We start from the raw sequence: 26,995 nt of genomic DNA, 5'->3' as shown, positions 1-26,995 counted from the left end.
CATCTCAAGGCAGCATTTTCAGTGAGAGCAACATTTCCAAGCGACTTCTTTCCAGAATCAGCTTTATGTGACTTTCTTACCTGGGTTATTGACAAAGACACTGGTGTAAATGTTTGTGAATCTTCAGTCATTTATTTTTTGCTGTTGCTTGGAAGGTTCTCATTTGTCACTATCCAATAACTGGCCCTATTAACAGCACGATACTTTATGCTGAAAAATGGCGTTAAAAGGAACTGAACACAAAAAAAATCTGCATAACATATACACAGTTGAATTATACCGTTTAATTTTCACACAACCTCTTACATTGCAAACAAAACAATTCTTAAAGTAATTTTTGCACATACTTCATTTACAATAACATGGCAGTTCAAATATAATATTTAGTTTAATTTTACAAAATTATAAAATTTTACTGGACATATATACACAAATATACTGTAGGTATATACAAACATAGATAGAAAAACAGCTTTTGTCTATTTCTCTGGTTGGACAAGGACAAGAAATGGCAAGAGCTAGCCCTGCTAGCTGTTTGTATAGACACAACAGGCACTCACTCTCACACAAACAGACGCTTGCACACAAAACTTGTTCGCCACAAGCATCTGTAGCTTTAGGCCTGGCAACAGTCTACTCACAGTCTAACACCTCAAAACTTTTCTGTTACAAATTTGACCAAACAGATTCAGAATTCAGGAACATCACCTTCCACTTTCAAACCGTCCAAGCTCCTCCTCCATTTCCACTGTGCTGTGGGCCAACATGGGGCACCTTGCTTAAAAGGCACTAGTTTATAAGCAGGCTCTCGTTCCAAACCTCAACTTTTCCATTTGCAAGCTGCTCTGCCACATGCTGGGATCCATCAGGAGAAGGACCTCACTTTGGGCTTTGTCCCTTTGCCACAAGTAGGGCAATAACATTAAGAGCATCTCGGGTGAAGAGGAGCAGGGCACTTTGGGTGAATTTAAAACGCTTTACTGTCCCTGAACAGGTCGATGCGCAGGGCCAGCTCCTTGAAAGAAGGGCGCAAACCAGGGTCTTTGTCCCAGCACTCCTCCATGATTTCATGTATCTGAAAAAGAGTAGGACACGAACAAATAAACAAACAAACAAAAAAAAAAAACTACTGGTAGTGATTTGATTCCTGATATGGAAACGGAGTCATAACAATCCTCAGAAGGATTTCTGTTGATTTTCCTGATGACTAACAACAAAACTCTTGAATGTCTAAACTATTCTCAATGGGCAACTTGTTGAAGCTCAAACTGAACTTAGAATGGGGAAAAAGATGATTTAAGTGACTGTGAATGTGGCACAGCTGTTGATGCCAGACAGGCTGGGATTGTCACACACCTGCAGAAACCACTGGTAGTCATCAGTGCTTCCCTCAGCCTCCTAGTAGGCACATCTATGGGATCAATTTCAAACTCCTATGCTGCTTTGTACTCAAGTTATAACATTCACAGCCACAACCACAGTGTACCCATTAGGGCTGGGCTATATCATACCGTTCACGGTAATACCGGTGTAATTTTGGGCAACGATAGGAAAATGAAATATCGTGATAGAATATGGGTAAAACGCGCATGCGCAGTGCCTATGTTTACATACGCACATGGCGGTGACGCAGAATGAGAAGAGCGAAAGTGGATTGTTGAATGAAACGGATGAACCAGAAGTGGTTTGTAAAAGTGCTGCAACTTCAGTGGTGTGGAACTGGTTTAGCTTTCGTCCATCAGATACACAACAAAGCACTATTTTTGGTAGCGCATGCTAGCCGGTCGTCGTTATTACCGTGTTGTTTGGAAAATACGACAGTGCCCCTTATAATCCTGTGTGCCTTATGTATGAATTCTGGTTGTGTTTACTGACCTCGAAACGATTTTATGTGTTAGACGGCGCTCGAAAATCTGTCAAATGTTTTAGTACGACTTTGCTAAGCTACGAAGCCGCACCGCTTGATGGATTGTCGGAGCATTACGGCAGGAGCCTCGGGGAGTGATACGTACTGTGCTTCAACATAATATTACCGTATTGTGTGTGTGTATAACCTCTTTTTAAGTTTTGTGGATATTATACATGGTTATGCTGAGGATATGCCGGCCAGTTTCCACTGGAAATGCCTTTTGGTTAGATTGTCAGCAAGGAATTTGCACTGTTACATTTTTATATAACTTTAATGCACATAAAAAACAGCTACTTGTTTAAGTGAAAATACATTGATGGGGTTTTTTGCACTAATAAAGTTGTGGAGTTGTAAAGTATTTTGTCTAGTGTCAATTATATCGTCAGTTATATCCTTATCACAAATTTTCAAATGTATATCGTGATAAATATTTTTGGTCATATCGCCCTGCTCTAGTACCCATTTTGTAATAGTAGCTCAGAGCATGATAAGACCACGTTACAGAGTTCTAATGATGTCAAACTCATTCCCCTAACATGACTGTGAGTTTACTGTAAGAATTAGGCCAACCACGAAGGCAAAAGGGCATACAACCCAGTACTAGGCAGGGAGTACCTAATAGAGTGGCAGAGAAAAGCATGACTTCAATTTAAAGATACAATTGCTTGATGTGTAACTAAGCAACTACTTGGGAATAAAGCCGTCCAATCAGTTTGTCTATGTTCTGGTCGAAATTTGTTAGGGCTGATAACTTGACAAGAAAAACAAACAACCCCAAAACAAAAGAACAAACAGCAGAGCACGATGATACCTCTGTAGGACATCCCAGGGGTTGAGGCAGCCTGCTGCCTGATTTGAGGAGCTCAATGAGGTGATAGACAATCAGCTGTCCTTGCTTGTCATTCCCCATCATGGCCATGAAAACCTGAGCAGGAGGAGAGGAAAAAATGTTTCAAATAGCTTGGCTTTCACCATATGACTTAAGCTAAATAAAACTTAAGCTCTTGAGAAAGCGCAAGAATATCCTTACAGATAAAGCAAACTGAAATCTAATCTAAGACTAGGCATGACTGGAACCAGCCTCTCCTTTACAAAATATAAAGTCACTTAGTGAATCAACAAAGTATAACTAAAATATAAAAAATACACTTAAACGTCTAATAATTTTAATGATTAATTTTAATAAAATAATGTCCCCCCCCCAAGAAAAAAAGAATCCTATCTCGGGCTCTCTGGAAACAGACGCTCTACCTGGAAAGTGCATTTATGTGCACACCTCGACTCAGCGATGCTTCAGGTGAGGGAGGGAGAAACAAAAAGAATGCTGCTGCAAAGCTTTTAACTAAGACACGAAAAACTGGGAGCCAGTTCATTACACTGGCTCCCAGTACATTTTAGAATTCATTTTAAAATCTTGGTGCTGACTTTTAAAGCTTTGAATTGTGATGCCCCTGCCTACATTTCTGATCTTTTAGAACCCCACGCTCCCTCTCGCAGCCTGAGATCATCTAATCAAAGGCTGTTGGTAGTCCCACGAACTCGTTTTAAGACCAGAGGTGATAGATCTTTTAGAGCAGTGGCCTCCAGGTTGTGGAATGCTCTCCCTCCATTATTACGTTGCCTTGATTGCATTTATTCTTTTAAAAAGCAGCTTAAGACTCATTTATTTAGATTGGCTTTTAATTAGATTTGTGCTGTATGTTTGATTATTGATGTATTTTATGTATTTCTGTTTTTATATTACTGTGAAGCACTTTGTGGTTTTTATCCTGTGAAAGGTGCTATATAAATAAATTGATTTGATTTGAAAAAGAGCCTCTTTTTTTCCTGGAGCAGTCAGATAACCTTTCAGTTGTTGTCAGGGTTCAAATGTTATGATTTTTTGTTTTTTTTTACAGAGTATGAATCACTGCATGATGTTAAAGGCATGCATTCTCCAAAAGACACATGCTGACAGGTCTGTGAAGACGTATTTGTTCAGTTGTTCAGTTGGAGGGGGTTCCTTCAAATTTATTTAGCATTTTTGTGTTTGAAGGGATTTCCTGGCTCACAATGAGCCTTTGGCGATGACTAAATGCTATTGTAAAAATGCTCTGTCTTAATAGATTAAAGGAATTAACTGAGTTCATTTTATTTCACTCAAGCTGGATATCAAAATAACCAAGTTTAGACAGTAATATACTCACTCACTACTCACTATCATAAACAAGCTAACTAGTTAACTCAATAACTGATGGATTAAAACTAACAGCATGTGTTCCAGTTTGTTTTATTTTGTTTGGGGTTTTTTTGCTGTATAGGTGGAGAGAAAAAGACCTCTTGATGGGGTTAATTTTTGCATTTTTTAAACAAAATGTCTTCCAATCTGTTTCAGATTGTTGACGGGGCCACTATCAGCATACTCTTTCCCCCTTGGACACCTACTAGTAGTAACTCTTATATAGCTTACTAGGGCTTCACTTGGAATATATATTGGCATAAAAGAAAACAAACCTCCATGAATGATTATAAATTACTTTTAAACTAAAACTTTATTTAAACACAGATATAAACCTGAAACTCTGCCCTATGCATTTATGAAGGGGATTAAATATGATTGCTCCATTTTTCCAGGCATATGAAAACTCCTTGAAAACTAATGTTTAGTTTGGTCAGGTGTAAAATTAAAAAAACAAAATACATATCTGATATGTGTGCGTTCTGAACACCATCTTATGTATTGTGTTGTACCTGTTACTTCAAAACAGCAGACTAGCTCATTTCTGTTAGGTCTGAAAGAAAATCTGAATTCACAAAGATTTTGAGGCGATTTCCACACACTCCTTTTTCAACATGAGAACCTTTTTTAACCGATGTTCCTACAAGCTATGAAGTTAACCTGAAGGGTGTGACTCAAGGATTGTCCAGGTGTGAGGCAGGTCACAACACTACTCCACTATTAACTAGAATAAAAAAACCACTATGGTGCAATGCCCAAAAGACAAAAGGCAATACTGCCTGCTAAAAATGGAATGTTGATCTGTTTGTTAGATGTCAGGGTGCAATGAGTGGATTTTGGTAATGCACACAGAGATGTGCTCTTAAAACTCTAAAGTTACTTTCTTTTTTCTTTCTATACACACATAAAAACTTGAACTGCACTGTATGTATGATGTATTACTTACTGCAGGAGGACTGCAGTTCTTGTCACTGTGGGTGAAGAGCTCATAAAGTACAACTCCAAAGCTCCAGACATCCGACGCCACAGAGAACTTGCTTTCAGTCAAAGACTCGGGGGCATACCTGTGAAGCAGCACACCAGGTCACCAGATTTCTCTGAAGTTAATTTATAAGGCTATACTAAACTAAAAATAGAGAAGAGGATCACAGTTAAATTCTAAAAAACAAACATATTCTGACCAGAATATGGGGCTCTCTCCAGGATCCTTCACCATGTAGTAGTCTTTGTCCTGAGGCAGGACTTTGGTGAGGCCGAAATCCCCGATTTTTACTCTGAGTTCGCTCTCCACTAGGATATTTCGTGTTGCCAAGTCTCTATGGATATACCGCTTACTTGATAGGTACTCCATACCCTATGTAAAGATGTAACAAAAACAAACAATTATATTTTATCACTAGTTTAACTGGTCAGAAAAACAAACAAACAAGGGACAAACTGGCCATGTCTGCAGTACCTTGCAGATCTGAGAAGTGTAATGGACAAGCTTCTGATGCTCGATTCGCTCTCGGTTTTTTATGAGGTAATCTCGCAGACTTCCAAAGGGAAGATATTCCATGATGAGACGGAGGTTTCGTCGACCTGAAGGAAGGAAAATTTCCAAAATACAAAATGCTCATCTGTAACCGAATTGTAGGAGGACATAATGAAGCCACACTGGGGGGAGGATACTAAGAAATATGTATGTAGAATTATTTTTTTCCATTCCCACATAAGATAAAAAAGTAGAAAATGTTTGTACCATGCATTTAGTTAATGAAAATGTAAAACAGACTGCTTACTTTGTTTCTGTAAGAGAAAAACCAAGATACACAGACGTTGATCAAAAGTACCTGCACTGTAGCAAACACCCTTGTACTTGACGATGTTCTCATGCTGAAGAGATTTTAGGATCTCGATCTCCCGCTCGAAGTCTCGCATGTGCTCTGCGGTGCTGTGCTGAAGTTTCTTCACGGCCACGACCTCTCCGGTGTTGTCCTGCAGTGGGTCATATCGACACATCTCCACACTGCCAAAGTTTCCCTTGAACAGAAGAACAAATAATTGAGCCGTCGTTGTTTATTCATAGTTTGATTTTTAATTGTACTGTATCCTTTTTGAATGCACATTTTGTTCAAAAATACCTCAACCTCCACATTTATCATACCTTGCCCAGCTGCTGTAAGAATATGAGGTGTCTCTCTTCAAACTGAGCTGGATCCTGATTGTCAAACCCACCAGATGCCCACGCAGAGCCCACTGTCCTATTTGGCAGGATGTCACTGTCCACGATCAACTCATAGTCTGGGAAGAAAGGAGAAAACTCTTGTGTCTGGATGGAAAAGACATTGGACTTGTCTGGCCTCCCCAGGCATGAATCATAGTTGAGGGATAATGGACACTTGTGAAATCTCTTTTTTTGTCATCAGGATCATGTAAAAACCAGCTGTGAAGTGGAGGGGTGAGTCTGACAGTGAAACTGCAGGCAGACCGACCCCAGGGTAAATACTACGGATGACCAAGATTTAAAAAGAGACTTAATTTTGCATTCAATATGACCCACTTCTATGAAACCGGAAGTTTGTTTTATTTTTTGCATCCACAGCTATATCCATCTGGTGGCCTTCAGCTAGAATCCAGATTTAAGGCACTTCCACATTATTTTTTTTAAATGTTGTGACCCAGAAGATACTACATTCATGTTTCTGGTTATGTTTTTACAACTTCAGTTTAGTTTTTGAGGCGTCTACCAACCTGGTGTGAAGAGGCTGTGGAGGTCACGGATAACGGCACGAAACGTAGGCCTGAATGTGGGCTCATAGTCCATGCAGCTAGAAATCAGATTAGCCAGTTCAGTCCACTTTGGTGCAGGAAGCTGGTGGTGATCCATGTAAAACAGGGTTTTCTAGGACAGAAAATTGGGGATTAATGCCGGTGTGCAGATGCAGATGGAGTGACTTAAAGCAACTCTTCAATTAGCATGCATTTATATGGAAACAATATATATATATGAATATATGTTTTACATGTTGCCACTCAGCTTTACCTTGGAGTTGTCTAGTGTTGCTAAAGGTTTATCACCACCACTGCAGATTTCCCACAGTGTAGTGCCAAAACTCCACTTGTCAGCAGCCAGACTCAGTTTGGCAGGGTCCTCAATACATTCAGGGGGCACCCAAGGGATCCTCTCAATGAGAACTGATTACAGACAAAAACATTTGACCTTCCACTTTTAGCTCTTCACTTACCAAATGCTTGCAGAACAAGACAGCAAATAACTCATTTTAGCTCTGTTTTTGTAACAAAAAAGTAATAAAGCTCACTGCAGTTACATTAATATATTAACTAGCTATCTACTGCCCCCTGCTGATCTTCGACACAACGGACAAACTCACTTTCTTTGGGCAGGACAGTGATGCTGATACCAGGATCACTTAGTTTGATGAAAGGTGGGTTCCCAGCCCTCCGATCCTCTTCTCTGATCAGGAGAACATTTTTTGCACACACATTCCCATGAACAAGATGTTTTTCTTCCTACAGGAACAGAAAAGAGAAGCTATCACACTTTCTTATTAGCAAAACACTTCCTATGTTCTTACATTTATTTTTATAATGTACTTTAGTTTTAAAGTTTCACTTCTTTTTAAAAAAAATGTTTTCAGTACTAAACAGCTGTAAGCAACAAAGAAATCTATATTTATCAATATTTTAGCAATGACATGACCTAAAATGAAGCGGCACATATTTTCATACCAGGAAGTTCATGGCCCAGGCCAGCTGCTTCGCCACTTCAAGCTTCCACAGAAGGTTAATAGAGTTCTTGTTTTTCTTCAAGTAGGTGTCCAGTGAGCCGAATTTCACATACTCCTGAACCATGATGTCTGGAAAGAAGTTTTTTAAAAAAATAAATACAATGACTTAAAGATGTGGGAATTATGGTTTGTACAGTACAGCGATTTATAGATTTATTACAAAAACCAAATTCAGGAACTGAATGTTTCTAACAGAATCTCAGATGGGCTACAGCTCGGTTTTACATTACAATCAGTTTAGATACATGTTTTTAATATATACCCACTGAGTATATATAAAGAGTGGCTGTCACTTATCAGTCAGTGTGTCCTCGTCTTAAAGCCTCAATCTTTTTTCCAGTCGTCATCTTAACATAACAAGTAAACAGATCTGGTTTAAAAACTCAGCGACATTGCAGTCATACGGCAGCGGCTTGTTAACATTTTCTAAACGACCATCATTTAGAAAATGACCATCATGCTGTACTCAGAAACAGCTGGCGATTGACACCATAAAGCCACTGGTCAAGTGTTTAATGATGTCATAGCTTATGAAAGCTATGAGGGTAGCTTTCCTTTAGCCCAAAGTCCAACCAGGTCCAAATGTACTCCCCACAAACACTTTCACTTAAAACCTTCACAGTGGACTTCTGGCTGTTAAATAAACATGTTGACTCTTGAAGATTTACACAACCAACAAAACCTTAGTTTACATTGAAATATTTACTGATTTCTTAGCTCAGCAAAAACGGGTTTTGGCATTAAAAAGTTCTGTATTAGTATTACTAGTACTACTAATCAGTACTTGGTTGTAAGTACTAATTAGTATTAACGTTAAAGTCGAACGACAAGATCATGTGTAAGATGTGGGAATTTTGGCGACTGACCCCGTTGCATATGGATTTCTGGGACTACCTTTCTCAAGGATGTATGAACAGCCAAGTTCAGCCGGTCAAGATTGTGGTAAAGCATGGTACATAGTTGGCACATTAGGCTTAATGACATGGCTCAAATTGTTTGCCAAATAAATAGGTACTGAGACAACTTACTCTCTTCTCCACAGACACAAACGCCGTAGTTTAGAATAAGGTGTACGTGAGACAACTGGCTCATCATGCTGGCGGCTTCAAAGAACGACTGCAGGACAAGAAAAAAAAAAAGAAAATATATACCGTATTTTCACAACCATAAGGCGCACTTAAAAGTCTTAGATTTTCTTCAAAAAGTGCGGCGCGCCCTATAGCGCAGTGCGCCCTGTGTGTTGTAAGGAGGACGTAGTAGAGAACACCATGAGAACGCTAAAGGGTGAAGTGTGTGCGTTGACTTTATTGCACATACCTGTATAAAAGAACAGGTATGTGCGTTATGCAGGACATCGTTGTTTTAACAACCCTGAAAATGGCAAAGAGACACGCTTACGAAGCACAGTTTAAACTGAAGGCCATCAGCTACGCGGAGGAACATGGAAATCGAGCAGCGGCGAGAGAATTTAAGATTAATGAATCGATGGTTCGCAAGTGGAGGAAGCTGGAAAACAAGCTCCGGCAGGTCAAGAAGACGCAGCTGAGTTTCCGCGGACATAAGGCGATCATCGAGCAAAGAACGAGCGGGAGAAGCGTTTCGACGGTCACCATTCGGCTAAAAGCAGTTTCACTTTTTATGAAACGGTGCCATTTTTCCCTCCGGACCAGGACTACGGTAGCGCAGCAACTTCCAGCGGATTATAAGGAAAAGCTGGCCATCTTCCGCTCCTACTGCAGCAAACACATCGGCGACAAACACATCCAGCGATGGATGACCGATGGAGACCACAGTTTAACCAAGAGTGGAAACCAGCGCCGGGCGAGTTACGCCACAATTTGCCAATGGATTGTAGATGCTTGGGCTAACATGTCTGCTGGCACTGTTGTTCGAGCTTTCGCAAAAGCCGGCATCATTTCCGAGGAGCCGCACGGCACGGAAAGTGACTCTGACAGTGAAGAAAGTGAACCTGGCATGTTTGATGAAGATTTAGCGCAGCTGTTCAATTCAGACACAGAGGATGAGGACTTCGATGGGTTTGATTGATGATAAAAATGTGAGTACCAAACTTTGTTTTGCTCCTGCTTTATTTTTAAATACGCACACTTGTATGCTTGTGTGTTGTTGATGATGACGATTACTGGTAATAAAAATGTGAGTAAGGTACCGAACTCAGGTTTGCTCCCGCTTTATTTTTAAATACGCATACGGTACTTGTATGCGCCCTATGATCCAGTGCGCCTTATGTGTGTGTTAAATACAGTAATGGCACACATAACTGAGACTGCGCCTTTTAGCACAGTGCGTCTTATGGTCGTGAAAATACGGTATTTGTTTGCTGATGGAAAAAATACCCCCAAACAAAACTATATTACGTCAGTGTTTTAGCTACATTTGTCTAACAAAACCTAAGATAAGCTCCAATATTACTCCAAGAATACCTCCTACTCTAAGGCTGTGCAATGAATAATCAAATTAAATTTAGGGCTTCCAGTGATTATGAAACCAGGATGATTGAGATAAAATTCATTTTTGCAGATCCTGTTATGCAATGGTGATCTTGTTTTATCTTGTTTTTTTGTCTTTCCTTTACAATGATGCACTTCTGCCCCTTTCTAAAAAAAAAAAAAAAAAAAAAAAACACCCCAAAACCAGAAAAAAAAAAAAAAAGAAAAAAAAAAGTGACTCAAGGCAACAAAATAAAAAAATTAAAAATAGATACCCTCTCCAGCAAACAGTCACAAAAATAGAGCCAAATGATGCTTTTATAAAGCAGGAAAAGCTTATGAAAAGAAGTCACATGGCTCCTGCTTGAAATTTCCACCGTTAAAGAGTTCCTTAAAATATGCCGGTAAAGGGACTCAAGAGCGGTGGTGTAAAGTTCCAGTGTTTAGGCTGATGATCTAAAGCACACCACAAAATGAATTCAACTAACTACCAGTACTAGTCAAAGCCTTTGTTATGCCCCCCAACGTAAATATAATAGAAAATCTGGGCAATCACACAAATTTACAAAAATCAACGCCTCTGTAAGCAAAACATGCACAAAAGCCACAGACCTCAGAGAAGTTCCTGTGGGCCTGGTCCAGCACTTTCATGACTACTTCCGTTTGGTGCTCTCCATAGTCTCTCAGCTCCTTTCGAACCCCTTTAAAGATCTTCGTAAAAGTCCCTTGACCGAGACTCTCCATCTAAGAGAAAGATCATCATTGTATAAAAACTCATAACACCAGCACATTTAACTTATTGGTGAAAATATGGAGGGTATCCTATAAAGGTATAGCAATTCAATACTATAACATAATAATGCTGAACATTAGAAACATTCATGTAAAGAATGACTGGATAAATGAGGGCATACAGACATATTAAACGCTCTGAACATGTAAACTAAGCTTACAAATTCCAGATCTTCTTTCCTGATCTTGTGAAACACCATTTGACTGATGTTGTGTCGATGTAGTGATGGGGACAGTGGCACTTCTGAACCTTTGTTGCTCCTGCACACGAGGAGGCACGACTTTTCTGTTATTGGAAAGAAAAGAAAACATACTTTCAAGTTTTACTCGTTGGCACAGCCTCTACCTTAACCAAATCTCACAGTTTCTCCATTAATATTGAAAATTCCCCCTTCCTTCCACGCAGGTAAAGAGTTTGGGTGTTATACTTGACAGTACTCTCTCATTTCAGTCTCACATTAATTACATAACCCGGTCTGCATACTTTCACTTACGTTTTAGGTGTATTCATAACCTTGCCCCTCCTTATCTCTATGATCTGCTTCATATTACCACAGTTTCCCGCTCTCTCAGATCTTCATCTGCCACTCAATTTGTTGTTCCTTCTGCTCGGCTTATCACTATGGGGCACAGAGCTTTCAGTCGCTCTGCTCCTCGGCTGTGGAACTCACCTCCTTCAGCCTTAAGAAATATAGATTCCCTTCCCTTATTCAAGTCACAACTCAAAACCTACTTGTTTAAACTGGTTTACTCGCTTTAATACAGATTTTACTTGCTGTCAAATCGTGTTTGGTTTTTTTGTTGTTGTTTTTTTTTAAATTTTGTTTGTGGTTGTATTTTGCTTTTTTTTTGTATTTTAATTCATTAGAATCTATTTTAATCTACTGTTTTATTGACGTCTTTTTCTCTTTGTAAAGTGACCTTGGGTTTTAGAAAGGCACCCTCAAATAAAATGTATTATTATTAAGAAACTATTTACTAAGTATCCTGCAATAAAATGTAACAATCCAACTGAGAGAGAAGCACGGGAACTGATGACAAAGACTCGAGAAGTTCCATGCTGTGTTTCTTCATCAGTTTCTGGGAAAAAGACTTGTGGTAGAATTATGAAAGCAGACAAAGACCGAGGCACCTTTGAGTCATCCTGCCTGGTAGTTTGTGTTTCGTGCATTTTTCTTCTGTAGTATAAGATTGCTAGAAAATCAAATTTAGTACTTTTGTGACCTTTACAGAATAAAGAACACACAAAACCTCATTTACAGCTTTTCAAAATGCATGGCAAATGTGACATGGACATTTCATTTGGTACTCCACAAAAACATACAACAGAATAGTTTACATGGGGAAATTGTTTTCAACTGTTCTACATTAAATATAAAGTTTAGGGTTTTTGCACACAACTAATGACAAATACAGAAGCAAAAGCTAAGACTATGAAATCAAGATTTACAGCCTAGACACCAGCAACCTCGTGGAAACTTGTAGTCACTAGGGAAAAAAAAAAGTGTCCTCCCCAACCAGTTTACAAGCGGTGAAGTCAGTCAGAAAGTGGGTGCTGCATCAAAAACCTCATTTTGCTTGCTTTGGTGCCAGCAGATTCCCATGATCACCTCTAGTTTGTGTGGACTGTGATATCTCTGCAAACACTTGCCATTTAAACTCCGAACAGTACTAAAAACACAAGCAGTGCAACATAAACTGGAAATGAAAAACAGTCACCTTTGATAGTTAATGTTGTACCTGTGCTGCAACGAGCACACCTCAAACAGTGCAACTTTTACTTTTTACCGAATACACAATATAGTGTACGCTACTGACGTGTAACACAGACGAGCCAAAGATTGTTTTCTTTACATACTTTTTTTTTTTTTTTTTTTTTTTTTTTATGTATACATTTTAAGTATACATACTTAAAATGAGTATAACACTTGAATGTTTCTTTTGAATCCTTTGTCTTAACTTGTAACAAGCCAATATAATGTCTTGATTCATGCTCAACCGGCCAGCTAAATAAATCCCAGAACGTTGATTCTGTTCATCGGAAAGTTGCATTTTAAGTGGGAGAAACACTCCACCAAGTCACAAAATAGAATCTACTAATCACAAACTATACAGTTTCACACACACTACCAAGGCTAGTTGTGTACTGAATTGAAAAAACAAAACAAAACAAATGTCATCAATGATCACAGGCACCAGCCTGACCATCCCTGCCCAATACATTTGTTAAATTTATTTAAATTTCCATTGGTTAGAAAGAACTAATGTGTTAACTTATAAACGAATGCGAAGAGATAGAGTCATTATCCTTTCAGGATACAGTACATTTTCCATTCATCACAATTTGTGGAGTTTACAGACTCCACAAAATCCTTCTGATGCAATATCTACCATCTGTGCTCTGCTAACATGCACCTAAATTGGACAAATCCAGATTCTGTTAGTTTTACCTTTGGATTTAGGAGGGCAGCACTTGCTGAATTGGAAAATGATGCTGTCTGAGCGCACTGTTTCCTTCTGGTAGCAGCTGAGCAGTTCTTGCAGACTGCTGAAGTTTCTTTTGGTTCCACTGAGGTTGAACTCTCCACTTGCAGACCTGGTGATCTGGCAGTGCTTGTGTTCTATAGCATCATACACCTGGCAAACGCAAAGAGGACACCAAATTAACCATTTCAATGATGAATTTAATGTAAACCTAGAATCCTTTAATCATGAAAGACATCACAATAATACAATACAATACCAGAAAGAATTAGTAGGTATTAATAAACACATACTGGTGCATTTCAACAACAAATGTGATAACATGACAAAAGTTAATCTAAAAGATAAATATAGAATGTATGAAAGTTACTTACCTAGAAACTAAAAATCTAGCCAGCCAATTTGCCAGACCAAACCCACTCATGGACTCTTATGTCACATTTGGGCAATACACACAAACAAACAAACAAAAAAATGAAATGAAAGACCACAACTGAGTGTCACCTACCTCAACGGGGAAAGTCAAAAAGTATTTGTTGAAATCTTTCGGGCTACATCTCAAAATGTACAGTCCCCGTTTGTTTCCAGACTTCTGAAGCCAATTAACTGCAAACTCCATTCTACAAGAAAAACAACAAAATAAAATTGATGGAGGAAAATGCAGTATTACCAGTTAGAAAGCCTTTATTGACATCATATTTGGGATTCAATACAAGTGGGATATATAAACTCCAACTGCCAAAGGAATCTGTCTACATTTTGGCCACATTACTAAACATTAAATAGGAACACAATAGTATAAACATTTTAAATACCCATATTTATTTATGAGTGTAAAACACCTAAGTGTTTGTTTTAGTTTAGTCTAACCTAAAACAAACACACTTCCAATAAAAGCATAATGCAGGCTCAAATTGCAGAAATAATCATATTTAAACATCTAGGAATTATCTCACACTCTCTTTCACACACACGCAAATATATTATTACCATTTGCTGTTAAACTGACAATTTAGCATCAGCCAAAAACCTGCGATGACAGAAAATTAAAAAAAAAAAAAAAGATGACAAAAATATCAATATTCATGAAATTATCCATCCATCTGTTATAGACACACACACACACACACACACACACACACACTTGTCTCTGTCTTTCTCATTAACAGCATAATGTAAATCTAGACTGGGAAACAGCTTTGCTAATGTGCAAGTGTTAAACTTACACATGCTCAGTGTTGCATATGCTCTGAGTTTAATGACCGACTCTGAAACATTGTAGACTGGTGAAAGTGGTAATGTTTAAAGATTATACATGTAAAGAATTAACTGAGAAAACACTTGTTGAGCTGAAAGGAGAGGAGCGGTTTTTGTAGAAACAAAGAATAATATATAGGTTTGCCTTTTTGTTTTAGAGACTGGCTGTTCTGTCAGTCTGATTTAAAAAGTAAACTGACAAGGACAGTTCCCCATAAGATGATATTAAGTGGTTTTACTTCTTTGATCACCCATATCTACAAAATACAGTACTGTGCAAAAATCTTGCAGCCACCCCTTATTTCTGAATATTGTGTTTCTAAGGAGCCAGACTTTCTTGTAGATTTTGAAAATGGTCTCCAAGATTCTGAAAGTGTTTCAAAGATTTCTTTGAACATTGGCTGCTTTTTCACTCATTGACAGTGTTGTCTTTGTATCTAACAATTTCAGAGGAATGTTTTTTTTGTTTGTTAGGCCACTTAACACTGACCAATGAATCACTCAAACATAAAGGCCAGTAACACAAGGGGTAAACCACTATTCTGCTCACACATAGAGGACAACTCAGAAAATAACCACTTTTTAATTGAATCATTAGGCACTTTCTTTCGAGCAGCCTGTGGTGTGAAGTGTATCATTAAAACTTTTGAAGAACTTCAAAACCTTGCTTTAAAGAATTTTGAGGTCTTACAGCCTTGACTTAAACATAAATAAATAATCTTATTAAATACACACACACAGTCCCCACTGCTGCATAGGCCTAAAAGTCCTCAGTGAGATCATTAACATTAACTCACTCAGGCTATAGTCTACGAAATGGTTTAAACGTCAGCCACCTCCTCTGCATGGATGACATCAAGCTGTATGTCAAGAGCAAACAAGACATCAATTCATTGATCAACACCACTAGGATCTACAGCAACATTTGAATGCCATTCAGGCTGAAGAAGTGTAGTCGCATCAATCGCCAAATATGTGCAAAGGTTTAAAGCAAGTCTTGAGGATGAACGGGAAGAACAAGATCTAGGCAATCAATACCTACGCCCAGCTGGTGATCAGATACCCTGCTTGGATAATAAGCTGGGCAAAGTAGAAGATGGAAGCCACTGACATCAAGACAAGAAAGCTTGTTACTATTCATGAAGGTTTCCTGCATGGAGGGAAGGTGGGCGAGGAACAGTGAGTGTCAGAACCACGATCAAGCATGAAATAGCAAACATCCATGAGTTCATCTGGAAGATGGCTACAACTACTCACATGCTTAGTGAATACCTCAGGCAGCAGAAACCCAAGCAAGAACAGAAAACATCATGGAAGGAGAGAACCCTACACAGCATGTATCACCGCCAGATGGAAGTGGAAGCTGATATCTACTAATGGATGGACAAAGCTGACTGAAAGACTACATAAAGGCACTAATCGTGGCAGCACAGCAATTAGACCTGATCACAAGATCCATAGTCTGCTGCACCAAGTTGCAAGATGCTAGCAGGCAGGGCATATACGGAACGCCATAACCAAGTGGCTGGCATAGTATACAGGAAAATCAGAGTATGGCCTGGAAGTCCCAACGTCAAAATAGGGTGGTTGAGAATAACCGAACTAAGATCCTGTGGGAATTCCAGATAGAGACAGACAAACTGGTGATGACTAACCAACTGGACAAGCAGAGGAACAAGGCCATTAGGGCTGGGCGATATGACCCAAAATTCATATCTCGATATTTTTTAGCTGGATGGCGATATAAGATATATATCTCGATTTTTTTTTTAAAGCCATAAGTTAAGAACAAAAAGAGAGTTCTTAGTCACACTGTGTCCCAGATGTCACACGGGCACTTTTATTTACATACAGCGTAGATGTACATGAAGAAATTACTCAAAAATAAATTATCAGCATTTATTAAATAATCATGGTCCATAAATAAAAAGAAAATGTTGTTTTTGTGCATAACAAAAAGCTCACAATTGTGCAGTCAAAATGTAAACTAATAGACGCTGAGCATAATAACAAAGAGACAGATTTCACAGCTGCACCACGTCTCTGAACAGGTGCCATTTGTGGTCCTTATACACACACAGTACGTAACACTCCGCGAGGCTTCTCCCCGGTAGCCGTAATCCTCCGACATCAAGCCGTGCAGCTCCGTAGCTTAGCAAAGTCATATTAAAACATTTTTTGACAGATTGCTGAGCGCTGTGTACCACATAAAATCGGTTCGCGGTCAGTAAGCACAACCAGAATTCATACATAAGGCGCACTGTCGAGTTTTGAGAAAATGAAAGGATTTTAGGCCGTGCAGCCCCTCCGGGCTGCATGTCGTTAGCGCGGTTAGCTCGCTAACACGTTGACGCCGTCCAGCTCTACTAAAGCTCCAAAGCCTCTAGTAGAGGACCCAAGCTTGAAGGATAAAGACTGCCCACAAGGCAAGTGGGAAATTTTATTCACCTATATAAATGAATAAAACATCAAATACATCGTGTTTTACATCATTCAAGCTGGATTTTTTTAAGGGGGAAGTTCTTACACATGTCGATGTTACAATATAATATTTTACATACGTGATTGGACCGTGGCAATGAGAAGATATGGCCTCAACCAGCCTAGGGGGAGCCACTTCTTTACAAAGGTAATGATGTGCATCTGTGGTCAGTCGATAGTAGCCATCAACGAGGGACACAAAAGAGAGGGCTTCAAGCAGGCTGGGGAATTCCAGTTCCTAAAATATCAAGAAAAATGTAACAGACCACATCGTTGATTTGTGTCACACAAACCAACAAAGAAATGTGAATTTATCGGTATATTAAAAGGCATGAGTAGACACTTAGGTGATGGCTGTGGTGAGAGTCTACAAAGAAATAGATTTATAAGATGAAATTACCAGATTCTTGCCATCTTGCTTGTTAATGGTAACCACCCGACTCTCTGCAGTGCCGTCTTTGTTGGCCTGTTTGATGCTGATGTTGGTGACATCAGGGAAATCACACAAGGTCTGTAGTTCCTGGCAAAACAGTGTAACATAGGAACTTAAAAGAAACAATTACTACAATAACAATTCAATGCTGCATTAAGGCCCTTTTACAAAGAAAGCAGCATGTGCTGCACTGACTGATACCTAGGTGGAGTTGATAGTTTAAATCTGTTTTCTCAGAATCTAAACACTTGTTTGTTACCTCAAGGACTATCAAAAAAGATGTTCCAGTGAAACGTCAGTTTCTTTATCTTCCAAAATATACACTAACACAGTAGTACTCATTGTACCAACCTGTTCCGAGTCCTTACTCAACTCCCGACACCACTGTATGCCAGTATCTGCTGCCACCAGGATGATGCGCTGGACGCCTGCTGGCTCCTTGACCTGGAAGGTCTCTGTATAGAAGGACTTCTCCAGAGACTCCATGCTGATGAGGTACTTAAGCTTAAGGTCACGAACTGTAGTCCGACACTGGCTAAACTGCTGGATAAAGCGCTTGAAGCGGAAGCGGATGCGTTTACGTGTCAAGAAGTTGCAGTCCTGGATCTGAGCTCGCATGTCCTTTGGCAAGAAGGACTTGTAGCTAAAAGAGATTCAGTAAATTCTCATGTCAGCGTGATATGCCAAGTATCATGAATCCTTTAAATGTCTCACAAAAAAAAAGCTCTGCACTTCCACATATTTTGTACAAAATTATAAAATAAAAGATAGCAACACAAATTTAAAGAGTTGTTCTTTGATGTTTCAAGTTCAAATACACTAAATGGACAAAGGTTTTGGCCAACACCACATAATATTATGACCACAAAATGTTCACTTGATCAAGCATCTAGCCATTCAGTCTGCCTTTACAAACATTTGTAATCAAATAGATGGTTCTAAAGAGTTCGCTGATTTCCCATTTGGTACTTTACTAGGATGTCACCATCGCAATAAGTTTGTTCTTAAACATTCCATAATCAACCTTATGTAAAATTATTGCAAAGTGGAAGCATTCAGAAATCATGACAACTCAGTCACAATGTGGCAGACAGCATAAAGCTATAGAGTGAGGTCAGTGAGTGTTGAGGTGCTGTAAAAGTCACAGATTCTCTGCTGACTCCATAAATGCAGAGCTCCAAACCTCAGCAAAAACTCTGCGCCAGGAGCTTCATGGTATGGACTTTCATGGTATGGACTTTCATGGTATGGACTTTCATAGCTGAGTAGCTCCTGTATGTTTAACCTCCTAAGACCCGAAGTCTTCCATGACATGCATTTTTAATTTCTGTTTGATATTTGGGCATATTGGGGCCCGATGAATGTAAAAACAAAGAATTACCAGTTGTTGGGTTTGTTTTTTTTACCTTATTTTTGTTTTTAAGAAAAATAAGAGCCACATATGAGGATATTAGTTTAAAATTTCGATAGAACAGTAGCAGTATAATTTCCTCGTAAGTGGATATCAGGCCCCTGTAGAGCAAAATTGAGTATTTTGGTCTAAATAACCCAAAATGTGTGGTCCACATATGTGAACACCAGGTCCTAGGAGGTTAAGTCTATAGGTGCCTCAGTAATTATGTTCACCTGGTGCAAATTTGCCAAATTCCTTTCACAGCTGTTTTTGTTAAGGCAAGTCAGCATTATTGATGCACAACACGAGTGAAATCAATTAGTAGCAGTGAAACAGATAAAACCCATAAAAGCAACTCTAAGTACCTTATAGAGTGATATATATCAAGAGGCGACAGCTGCTTTTCTTTGGCTGATCTTGTCATGTCAAGTACAGCCAAACCAAGGCACTCTTCTTGTGTCTCATGGGAGTTGGAAAACTTCACCAAGCCATTCAGATAGTCATTCCTCCACTGCGATGAGAGAAAAATACCAATCATTGTTAGTTGTATCTGCTAACGTTCAGGTGAGTGTACTGCTGTCTGTCCATATTTTCAAGTCTACCGTAACTCAACTTAAGTAATTTCTGTATACCAAGTGTAGGGCTGTTCGATAGAACAATATAAAAACAGTCTATCGTTTCATTTTACGCTATCGTTTGTTTCGTGGTGTCGCAAAATAAACTGCTTACGGCAATATTTGTTTCATCGTTTTGGCACTTGGTCACTGTAGTGGCTATATTAATTTCTTAAAGTTCTCTCTCTCTCTTATATTTAATATAACCACACTATGGACAGACAAGCGCCTGTTTTCTTAACGACGGTAAAACCATCGCGTGTCTGCTTGTTTATTTTCTACATAAACCTTTCACAATAAAGCTCAAGATCCTGTTGAGACTTTTCAAAATAAACTGAATCACGTGAAAGAGTATGCAGATTATTTACAGATGAAAAGCAAAAAAGAGCCGTCAGGTGCTAAAAAAAATAAAGCTTAGCCTCAATCGTTAGAACAGGCTTTTCCCCGCAGCACACGTGTAATAAATACTCACAAAGAAAACGGCGGCCGTTACAACTTATGTCTAAAAATGTATCGTTTCATGCATGTTAAAAACACTCGACTCCAGGTACACGACGCCCAGCTGGAAACAATTCATGCAAGTCGAGCTGCCCGAGATTCACAGAATTTACAGAAAATGTTACATTTTTGTGATTTATATCGTTATCGGACGCTAGATGTCTTATATCGGGATATGAGATTTTGGTCATATCGCACAGCTCTAAGCAAGTGTGACAGTTTTTAATTAAACCAACAATCTCAGGATATGCTCCTATTAAAGCACACAAAAGACTGATATTTAAAATGGGTATGGACCATACAATCGCAACCAGGCTTACAAACAATTGCCTCATTTTTTGTAAGCTCAGTTATGGTGTTAATCCAAAGCAGGCAATGCTATCCGTGTTCAGTAATGTGCAACAATAAATTTAAAATTAATTCAAATTTATATTTTTATTGATCACAGCCTCATGTCAAGGTTCTTCCTCCCATTCTCTTTGCCTTGTTTTTTTTTTTTTTTCCCTATGTACAAATATTTCTCTGTCACCTTCTGACCCTAACAGTTTAGAGAAAAGTTAGGTACAACATAGGTTGCTTGCAGTGACTGGATCAAACACTGATTATGCAGGGTGGCTCTTTACCACAACTGACCAATGAATGAGCTTCCCGTGAGGCCCTCTGGCGTCATATTTGCAGCTCTTGTTTTGACTGTAATAAGAAGCCAGTGTGAACACTAAACAAGAGCAAAACTACAAGATAACGTTCAACCCTTTTTTTTTAACATATGGCATTGGGCACCAATTACAAGCTATTGTTATTGTGTCTTCAATAAAACAGTTTTTTGTTATTACACCCAACACTGAAAAAAGGGTTTATTAAAATGACAGCAAATTCTAAAATTCAACAATGCCCCCTCATTTTGGTCTTGCCCTTTTACAAATTATCAACTTTCTTGTCAGAAGCACAGACTGTAAGCTGACTAGACCACAAAGAGTTTAACATATCCTATAAATGAACGCAAGCATACAGAATAGCTTTAACGGCTGCAAACACACTAACATATTTAAATGACCTCTTGGGTGGTACTTCATCTCTCCCTCTTAGGGTTTTGCCGGGCCACCACGACAGACTTCCATCGCCATAATTCCACATAATCCTAAATTCATGCAGAGTTCAACTTCAGCCACATTGTAGGCTTAAACTATAACCATTCACCTACCCTGGAAATATTTCTATTACATTGTGGTCACTATACATTACTTTTTTTTAATTGTTTTAACTGGCTGTACAGTTTCGAGGACTCTTCTGATAAAGTTTACTGCACTTGTCACTTTCTTTCTTAAATAGATATTTTTCATTTGTTTAATGTTAAAAAAAATGAACTGTATATAACACAATTTCATTCTAAACAAAGCAAAACAAATGCAAGTACCCAATGCAGAGTAATATTTAAATATTTAAATAAACCTGTGAATTTCCAGCAAAAACATACAGTAGCAGGTACTGGTTTTGTTATTGATCCTTACTGGTACCCTAACTGTACCTTTCAATAACAGGATTTTTCTTTGTATTACTGACTTAATTAATAGGCCTTAAATGCCAGTTACATTTCTGGACAGTGACAGAAGAGAAATATCTGTGAAATGCAAGTAAGGAACTTGCTTTCACGTTAGGTTTCATAGATGCAGAGGGGTAAATTGCTGTATACAAATGCTAACACTACAGTCACATCTCTCTCTTTCGTGTGAGGGAGATAATGAGATACACTGAAGTTGCCAGATCAGAGAGAATAGAATAAAATACACCAGTATCTTAGTTTCTTATTCATATCTTTATATGTATCCCTGAGTAATGAGGAAAAAAAAAAAATCATTTAAACATGTGACCTAACTCATAATCTACCAAAGTCATAGCTCTGCACTTCAAGGATAAAAGCTGCTATTTTTTAACACGTTGTCTACATTACTGGTAATAAATGCTGCTCTTGAATATTTTTGTTAAATTAACCTACATATAAACAATCAACTTCTAACCTATTTGGGGTTTAGGTGAGAGCATTTACCTGAAAGAAGAGGTACGACATTACAAAGTCATCAATGACGGGGCTTTCTGAACCTTTTGTGACTCCGTATCGATAAGCCCTGGATGCCCCACCACTATACCAACCAGGGAAGTAGTACCTGTGAAAACAGGTTAGAAAGAAAATGCAGAGAGTCATTAAGACGTTTTCATTTTAAATCTCAAAAAGACACAAGAGAAATTGCAGAGGCAAAATAAGATATGCTACCGTATTCTGAAAAACACATCTTCAGATGCAGTCTCATCAAGCTGGAAGATGTGGTTGGGTGAAAACCACAAGTGATCCTGCTCTCGGAAAAGACCAAAAAGGCTGCAATAAAGTGGTGATATACCTACAGTGACGAAAGAATGAGAGGGCACATTATGTTCTGTAAACTTGGATTATATTCAATTAGGTAACTAACAACAAATGAATGCTTTATTTAGAGGGAGCTCTGAGGACTATGCCTCAGGATACATAGAGTAAAAAGTGAAAAAGGTCAATAAGATTGTCTAAAATGTCATTTGTGTTTGTTTTATCATCAGATGCACAATGCACAGGTGAGTGTAGTCCCACTCTGCAAAGCCATACTGTTGATGAATTTTACCTCTTAAAAAGAAAAAGAACACAGTACAAAGCTAAGCAACTTTATTTTTTCTTATCATTAAAGACAATAAAGGCAAAGTTTAAACACAGCATGGAGATGAGCGAACAAACTACCAATTTTTCTGTTATTAGGTTTTACTGTGGCCTCTTGATAACCTTATCTTGGGATCTATGCTCCAAGTTACAGAAAAAAAAACATGAATGGGAGTTCTTTATGGAGACTTGCACAGCGTGAGTACTCACTGCATGCTTTTGCCGCATCTATGCACAGCTCTTCAGCTACATAGTCCCCAGGTGGGTAGCTTAGAAAGCTGCCGTCGGCCACTCCCTGGTTGGTGTGATATAAATGAAGCCTTAGAACAACAGCAGCTGGTCTTGTGTCTGCAGATTCCCGATGGGCAGTCCCATTTTGGTGCGCCACTGGACATGTGTCTGTCACAGTGTCCATGGCTGGCAGGGAGGCCATCAACAGCATACAACCTTCAGTAATAATAATAGTAGTAAAGTTAATTAGTATAGAACCCATCAAAACCAGCATTACAAAATGTTTCCCAGAAACATAAAAAAAATATATTAAAAAAAAAAAAAAAAAAATTATATATATATATATATATATATATATATATATATATATATATATATATATATAAAAAAGATGCATATAAAAACCATTTAACCATAAATTAAAACTGACAAAGCAAACAAAAGTGTACGTAAAAGAATGACTAGGATAGTGTGATTCCATTGTAATAAATAACTTAAAATTGACATAAAAATCTAAACATTAAAAGAATAAAATGAAAAAAAAATGTCTGTTAACATTTGACAGAAAATAAGGTTATTGAGGATAGTTGGATCAGTGGATTTTACTGGGAGAAAGAGCTGTCTGTCATCAGCATGGTAGCAAAACTAAATGCTATTTGACTAATGTGACCTACAGGTAGCACAACAAAAAAACAAACCCAGTACAGACCTCTGAGGGACTTCATATTTAAGAAAGGAGAACTACCAGTGAAACCAATGTTGTTGTTGTTGTTTTTAAATTGGTCAGATATGACGTAAACCAACAACTGAGCTTTCCCAGACATACCAACCCAGTGGCACAGGAAAATTTTATAGTCTACTGTAACAAATGATGCACACAAGTAGCACAAAAGGAGAACACTGACCAGAATCAGCAGTTTTTAAAATATTACTTGATAATCTAATAAAGACAGTAATTCGACATCTGTGACGCTGACTAAAACCTGAAAATTTTCAAAGATATTCTGAAATAATGTTTCACAGTGACTGGCATAAACTATGATAAAATGTTATGGCTGATGTAGGGGACATCATTAAAAGAATCAGGAGATACTATTTTTGGATTTTACGTCATTAATTTTATCACTAAACAACGTTTTTCACTAAACATGGTAATCTTACTAAAACTTGGCTTAAAAAGACAGTCACACAAAGGAGGTCAAAGTCAGGAATCGGGAGGAATACCAATGGTGGCTGGAAGCACTGATGAAAATTTTTGTCCTGTTTTCTCATTAAACGAGCATAAGCATACTGACACGACCTCTTTTGGCTCTTCGCTTGGAAAAAAGATATCAGACAGAATCAGAATCAGTTTAATGTGACATGTCAGCATACAGAATGATACAGAGTTCTTCTTTTTCGTCTCCTTTTTTTAAAGCACTCTGTGATAAATTCAATATTCTGATTATGGTACATGGAATGAACTTTTACATAAACTGTTATCAAACGTGTTGCATAAAGCTGAAGTACAGGGGAACCATTGTCAGGGCAGAAAGATTATAAAAGCTGTATATCTAATTCAACCAATGGCTGCCTTTACACGTAGAAGTCATTTTTTTGTCAATTACTTACACTTAAATAGTAAAGACTGTAGATATTAAAGCTCTAAAATGAGTACAATTTGCACTTTGCCACAACAAAGCAGCATAAGGAAATCGTCTTTCAAACAGCTGCTAATCCGCAAACCCCTACTGCTCTTGCCCTAATCAAATTGAGAGCTGAATTATGAGTGTTATGGTACTTCTTACAAAATTAAAACCTACTATAAATAGCTTATGATTGTGGGTTAAATAGGATGTATAAATAGGCCATTATCACAGTCCTGTGCTTATTTTATTGGACAACGAAAACACTAAACATCTTCAATTTAAAATAAAATTTGTTAATAAACTTCTAACAGCAAAGAAATGACAGAAATTAGCTCTGCTCAAGTGACTAGTGCTATAACAAAATAAGTGGAACTATGCTGGAGTATAAATAACTCCCTTTCCTTTGTCGTCACTTTTTGACATCACTGAATCAAAGCGGATGCAATTAAACTGAACAACAGGGAAAAAAACAGCAGGAGTAACTTTTAAGTTCAGGTTCATATTGCTTAAATTGTGGACACTACCTTATACACAAATTCTGTTTAACTTTTTCTTGTGGAAGAATTTATAGATTCTTATTTGTTTTGACATTGATTCTGTAATTTTCATTATTGTTGACACTAAATTTTTGCTTAAGAGCAACTGGAAAACAAGGCTGACTACAGTTAGACCTACCTACTAACGATTTATTTCAGAAAACATCAAGAAAGAAAAAAAAAAGCAATACATGCTTGTTAAAGTTTCATTTACAGAAACTGCAACAGCTAACCGAAAACAAAAGCTCAAATTAAAAGGAACTAGAAAAAGTGAAAGCGCAGCATTTTTCTAGATAAATTATTTTTTTCCCCACTTACATGATTAATTTAAAATTACACTGGTTTGTAAGCAAAAGAAAAATACTTTGAATGCAGTTTGATACTTCCCAGAGAGAAAGAGGAAACCCATGACATTAGCTTTAATAAATTCTGACGTGCAAATACACTGAGCAAAAGGGGGTTTGGCTACATATACCATCTCCTATAATTTAAGACAAGGTTCTGCAATAATTGTTTCCTCAAGACTCCTAAATTTCTCTAACTTTTATTAGGATTACATGATACTACAGAATTTCTGGACGCGTAGTACATTAACCCAAATGTGACAGGTAGCAAAGTCACAAATCGATAGTGCGACTGGGCATATCCAGTGATATTTTATAAACTTGGCTTCAGAACAAAGTCACCAAGGCCATGATCTTGCGTGCTACCGTTAGCTATAGCTTCATTAGTTTAATTAAGCTGGCGCTAACAGCCAAGACACGCACCCATATTAGCTTAGATATCATGCAAATAAAGTATATAAATGCATTTAGCAACTCCAGTATTTAAAAGTGAACCGTACAACCATGTCAATGAACAATTTACGAGTGTAAACACTTACTATGGTTGAGGGGCCAGACGTGCAGCTAGGTAGCGTTCTCCTAGTTACCTAGGCCAGCAGTGCAGCCAGGATGGGAAAGCTACTGCCAGACACTTCTGCTTCGGTTTTTGTAAGACCGGTTCTTGATAGCTGTCCGAATAAATAATAATTCATTTATGGCCTAAAGCCACTTGGAAATATTGTTTTTTCCATGTCGCACTCGGCTGGCTAACTCGCCACACAAGCTAGGCTACCTCTGGTCAGCCCAGCGCTACTCATATCACTCCGGAGGAACTTCAGTTGTTATCTTCACAATCTTCTAACTTCAGCCAGTGTTAACTCAAACAACGTCGCGCGTGCGTACGACTTGCCCGACAGCACGAAATTCATTTAAAGACCGTCATCTCTTTGTACGAGAACATTTGACGAGGGCTACATTATTGACATTAACTAGTGAACGACTAGCTACTTTCCCAGCCGTAGCTACAGCGAAACCAAAGCTCAGGCGAGTCAACAAGCCAGCCTTTTCCATCATACCAATGCTGCATTTAGGGACTGTCGGAAACGAATTACCACTTGTATGTGGTTATTCATAATTCAAAATGTCACACGTAACAACATACACGAGAACCATCAGCGTAACATTCGAAACTCATTAAGCAGTGGCTTGAAAATTAAAATGTACAACTATGCTTAACATTAACTTATTTACCATACTTACTAAACATCTGCACGACAAGA

The 26,995-nt window shown here is 38.3% G+C and overlaps 1 protein-coding gene across 2 annotated transcripts; it reads right to left on the bottom strand.

The window, feature by feature from the left end:
• Window positions 1-264: 264 nt before the first annotated feature.
• Window positions 265-26,995, bottom strand: jak2b (Janus kinase 2b). 2 transcript variants are annotated; one of them, XM_085295131.1, is made up of 24 exons: window positions 26,976-26,995; window positions 23,208-23,444; window positions 22,587-22,710; window positions 22,362-22,479; window positions 19,571-19,716; window positions 18,164-18,455; window positions 17,780-17,899; window positions 17,460-17,617; window positions 14,150-14,261; window positions 13,608-13,794; window positions 11,319-11,443; window positions 10,978-11,109; window positions 8,947-9,034; window positions 7,860-7,987; window positions 7,502-7,640; window positions 7,153-7,304; window positions 6,861-7,011; window positions 6,274-6,410; window positions 5,960-6,149; window positions 5,584-5,708; window positions 5,309-5,481; window positions 5,074-5,191; window positions 2,721-2,834; window positions 265-1,075 (listed from the first exon to the last, which is right to left on the bottom strand). In XM_085295131.1, the coding sequence occupies exons 1-24, from the start codon at window positions 26,980-26,982 to the stop codon at window positions 968-970; spliced, it is 3,381 nt and encodes a 1,126-aa protein (XP_085151257.1). In that variant the 5' UTR covers window positions 26,983-26,995; the 3' UTR covers window positions 265-967. The 2 variants fall into 2 exon arrangements, with proteins under 2 accessions (XP_085151257.1, XP_085151258.1); XM_085295132.1 differs by lacking the exon at window positions 26,976-26,995 and adding an exon at window positions 26,276-26,781.

Source organism: Mchenga conophoros, linkage group LG12 (assembly GCF_057382185.1).
Source record: "Mchenga conophoros isolate Kocher_MC1m ecotype Shallow Benthic linkage group LG12, M_conophoros_male_GT1.1, whole genome shotgun sequence".
Taxonomy (NCBI): domain Eukaryota; kingdom Metazoa; phylum Chordata; class Actinopteri; order Cichliformes; family Cichlidae; genus Mchenga; species Mchenga conophoros.
Note: the sequence above shows the minus strand (reverse complement) of the source record. Positions and strands in the feature narration are given on the sequence as shown.